The sequence below is a fragment of the Tachysurus vachellii genome, chromosome 18 (genome assembly GCF_030014155.1).
Source record: "Tachysurus vachellii isolate PV-2020 chromosome 18, HZAU_Pvac_v1, whole genome shotgun sequence".
In the NCBI taxonomy this organism is placed as follows: Eukaryota; Metazoa; Chordata; class Actinopteri; order Siluriformes; family Bagridae; genus Tachysurus; species Tachysurus vachellii.
Window position 1 is genome coordinate 1,381,946 of NC_083477.1, and position 4,642 is coordinate 1,386,587.

General features: G+C 40.3%; 1 protein-coding gene across 3 annotated transcripts in view; it reads right to left on the reverse strand.

Annotated features, from left to right (window-relative positions):
• Window positions 1-2,815: 2,815 nt before the first annotated feature.
• The window catches only part of mybpc2a (myosin binding protein Ca), a 33,352-nt gene continuing 31,525 nt past the window's right edge, over window positions 2,816-4,642 (reverse strand). For all 3 annotated transcript variants that reach the window (XM_060891861.1, XM_060891860.1, XM_060891862.1), the window contains 3 exons: window positions 3,957-4,093; window positions 3,323-3,509; window positions 2,816-3,209 (listed from right to left, as the gene is read on the reverse strand). In XM_060891861.1, the coding sequence (XP_060747844.1) occupies window positions 3,178-3,209; window positions 3,323-3,509; window positions 3,957-4,093 (356 nt within the window). In that variant the 3' untranslated portion in view covers window positions 2,816-3,177. The remainder of the gene's footprint in view (window positions 3,210-3,322; window positions 3,510-3,956; window positions 4,094-4,642) is intronic.

Below are 4,642 nucleotides of genomic sequence, written 5' to 3' on the forward strand. Positions count from 1 at the left end.
TCTGTCTGTCTGTCTGTCTGTCTGTCTGTCTCTCTCTCTCTCTCTCTGGTTTCATGTATAATTACTCACATAATTATCTCTCTCTCTATCTCTCTCTCTGTCCATCATTTATTTATTAGTTAGATCCTATCTGTAGTAAAGTGGTAGCTTAAGGTGTTAAGGTGTTGGACTACTGATTGGAAGGTTGTGAGTTTGAATCTCCAGGCCACCAACCCTCAATTGCTCAGCTGTATAAATTAGATAAATGTAAGTCACTCTGGATAAAAGCGCCTGTTAAATCTGCAGGTGATTGTTGACTTTCAGTTCATTTTCATTTTCAAAAACTCATCATTTTTTGCAGTGCCAAGATATTTTTTTAAATCAGAGAAAAAAACAATGACTAAATTCACTAAATACAGTCAGACTGATTGGACTGAAGTCCAACAACAAACAAACAAACAAACAAACAAACAAAGATAAAGGTTTGAGGTCTGAGTCATCATTTAATCCCAGTTTTAGGTTCACTTTAAAGTGGAATTATAAACGAAATGTGTGTGTGTGTGTGTGTGTGTGTGTGTGTGTTTGTGTTTATTAAAGTGAAATATCCAGTATATGTGTGTATTAAGTTAATTCTGTGTTAATGTTCTGAATCTCATTTTTGCACTTTATTGCTGTAAACAGTACAAAATTTGTATATAATATTTTTGAATCCCTTTTTTATAAAACAGATATTTATACTGACCCATAAACACACAGTCTGTAAACTCCTAATCATCTGTGAGGTCACTAGAGTAAATAACGGATCAGTGTTAGTGCTGATTGTGTACAACGTGATTGCTGAATAATGTTGGTGTCTCCTGCCCTCTACTGCTCACTCTGTGTCATTACATGTCACCTTATTAAATAGGTTGGTTTGTATATATAACATTTGTAACATTTGGCTTTGTTACAAAGACATAAGCAAGTTCATTTTGTTTGTTTTACCTTCAAGTATGTAAAACTCTTTTTGGTTCAGTTTAGAGATCTGCAAGTTTCACACAATTACAGTTTGTCTACATGGTGCGTATTCTATACAGTATATCTAGTGTGCATGACCTGTTTGTTCTATATATCTAGTGTGCATGACCTGTTTGTTCTATATATCTAGTGTGCATGCTCTGTTTGTTCTAGATATCAAGTGTGCATGCTCTGTTTGTTCTATATATCTATTGTGCATGCTCTGTTTGTTCTAGATATCAAGTGTGCATGCTCTGTTTGTTCTAGATATCTATTGTGCATGCTCTGTTTGTTCCAGATATCTATTGTGCATGCCCTGTTTGTTCTAGATATCTATTGTGCATGCTCTGTTTGTTCTATATATCTAGTGTGCATGCTCTGTTTGTTCTAGATATCAAGTGTGCATGCTCTGTTTGTTCTAGATATCAAGTGTGCATGCTCTGTTTGTTCTAGATATCTATTGTGCATGCCCTGTTTGTTCTAGATATCTATTGTGCATGCCCTGTTTGTTCTAGATATCAAGTGTGCATGCCCTGTTTGTTCTATATATCTAGTGTGCATGCTCTGTTTGTTCTAGATATCAAGTGTGCATGCTCTGTTTGTTCTAGATATCTATTGTGCATGCCCTGTTTGTTCTAGATATCAAGTGTGCATGCTCTGTTTGTTCTATATATCTAGTGTGCATGCTCTGTTTGTTCTAGATATCTATTGTGCATGCCCTGTTTGTTCTATATATCTAGTGTGCATGCTCTGTTTGTTCTAGATATCAAGTGTGCATGCTCTGTTTGTTCTATATATCTAGTGTGCATGCTCTGTTTGTTCTAGATATCTATTGTGCATGCCCTGTTTGTTCTAGATATCTATTGTGCATGCCCTGTTTGTTCTATATATCTAGTGTGCATGCTCTGTTTGTTCTAGATATCAAGTGTGCATGCTCTGTTTGTTCTAGATATCTATTGTGCATGCCCTGTTTGTTCTAGATATCAAGTGTGCATGCTCTGTTTGTTCTAGATATCAAGTGTGCATGCTCTGTTTGTTCTAGATATCTATTGTGCATGCTCTGTTTGTTCCAGATATCTATTGTGCATGCTCTGTTTGTTCCAGATATCTATTGTGCATGCTCTGTCTTTTCCAGATATCTATTGTGCATGCCCTGTTGGTTCCAGATATCTATTGTGCATGCTCTGTCTTTTCCAGATATCTAGTGTGCATGCCCTGTTGGTTCCAGATATCTATTGTGCATTCTCTGTTTGTTCCAGATATCAAGTGTGCATGCACTGTTTGTTCAAGATTTGTAGTGTGCATGTCCTGTTTCTTCTAAATATTTAGTGTGCATGCTCTGTCTTTTCCAGATATCTAGTGTGCATGCTCTGTTTGTTCTATATATCAAGTGTGCATGCTCTGTTTGTTCCAGATATGTACTGTGCATGCTCTGTCCTGTGTGAATGTTGAGCATGTATGCTTTGTCTTGTAGGTTAAATTACTGTGTCTTGTCCAATTAGCATTAGCTCCTGTTCCCTCGTGTAAGCGTGTGTTGTGTCCCGTAGGAAGTAAGTGTATACCCCATGTTGTCCATCACATGAAGACACTATTTGGTTGCATTCCCAGCAGATTCTGAGCTATGTTTGTTTGCACCACGTGTAAATTAGTCGCAATTCGTTTGCTCAGTAATGACGTGGGCGAGGGCTAATTAGAGCTGTGTTGATGGGGCTCGATAATTGGTCTCCAGTGTGTATGCTAATGAGAACGTGATTCTGTCTCTCTTTGTTTCTCTCTCTCACACACACACACACACACACACACGCATTCTCCTGAACATCCATATAAACCAACACATGTCTGAATTAAAGATTTTATTTATTTATTTATTCCTTCATTCATTTTGGGCATAAATCTGTCAGAGATGCTGTTCCTCGTGTCATTCAGTCTCGGCTTCATTAATACGAGCTGATGAACATTTGCATAAAATGCACAAAGCTGCCAGAGACACTGAAGCGTAATATCATGAGTGCAGAGAAGTGACGCAATCATAACAAAGCGAATATACTTATATACGCAAACCGCAATCATCTCCTGGTATATGAGCACCGCTGATAGAATTCAGACTGAGGTCTAGACGCTATACTATCAATCGTATTTATACTCTACTGTAATTTCATCTGTTTTCCACTTTTCCTTTCAGCCTGCTGTGCTGTTTGATCCTCATTTCTTCGCTCCTTCCTTCTCTGTGAAAACTGAAAGGTAAAAAAAAGTGAGACAGAGGAAAGAGCTGAGCAGGAAGATAAAAGAGAAGGTATATTTTTGTTTGTTTGTTTGTTTGTTTATTTGTTTGTTTGTTTGTAGTTACCTCGGACCTCCAGTTTGCACTCCACCTCGTCCTCGCCGAAGTCGTTGATGGCCTTGCAGGTGTACATCCCTCCATCAAACAGGCTGGGCTTGCGGATGTTCAGAGTCAGGACACCCTGGTTGTTCTGCATGAGGAACTTGGGGTTGTTGCCGATTGCTATCTTGTTCTTCATCCAGACAATCTTGGGCTGGATGAGAGATCAATAAATACAGTGTGATAAATGCAGCGCAATGTCAGACAGACAGACAGACAGACAGACAAACAGACACTTTTCTTTCTTTCCCGTTCTAATCAGCTCCACTCTTCTCTTCTTTTCTGGAAGGTTTTCCACTAGATGTTGGATTGTGGTGGATAACTGTTCAGAGTCAGGGCTCTGTGCAGGACACTCGACTTCTTCACTCCGACCTTCACCTCCATCCACACTGTAGAGATCTTCATGAAGCTCAGGTGCTTGTGCACAGGGACATTGTCATGCTGGAGCAGGGTTTGAGCTTCAGTGTACAAAGTCACTGTGTACAACTGTGTGCTTTAAACTTTTTAGGAAGAACCCCATAGTGTATTGTATGATGGTCAGGGGTGCACATACTTTTGGCCATATAGCTTAGATAGCTGTGTAGATAAACTGATGTCTTACCTTGGGGCTGCCGCGGACGGCACAGCTGATAGCCGCGTTGTAACCTGCAATGACACACCTGTCCACAAGGGGCGTGATGAACTTGGGGGTGCTGCTCATATCCCTCCCGATAAATGGCTTCTTCTTATACTGAAGACCTGCAGAAAGAAAAGAGGACATTTTTAGGAAAAACAGAACTTTTATGTGTTTTTCACGAACATATGATTCATGTCTCTGTTGTTTTCTTCACAGTGATTCATGATGCAAGGGGGTCACGGTGGTTTAGTGGTTAGCACATTCGCATCACACCTCCAGGGTCGGGGTTCGATTCCCGCCTCTGCCTTGTGTGTGTGGAGTTTGCATGTTCTCCCTGTGCCTCGGGGGTTTCCTCCAGGTACTCCGGTTTCCTCCCCCGGTCCAAAGACATGCATGGTAGGTTGATTGGCATCTCTGGAAAATTGTCCGTAGCGTGTGATTGTGTGAGTGAATGAGAGTGTGTGTGTGTGTGTGTGCCCTGTGATGGGTTGGCACTCCGTCCAGGGTGTATCCTGCCTTGATGCCCGATGATGCCTGAGATAGGCACAGGCTCCCCGTGACCCGAGGTAGTTCGGATAAGGGGTAGAAGATGAGTGAATGATTCATGATGCATTACTTTACTTTAAGGAGAGAAGTTGTAAAAGAGTAGAATTATTTATATTTATATAATT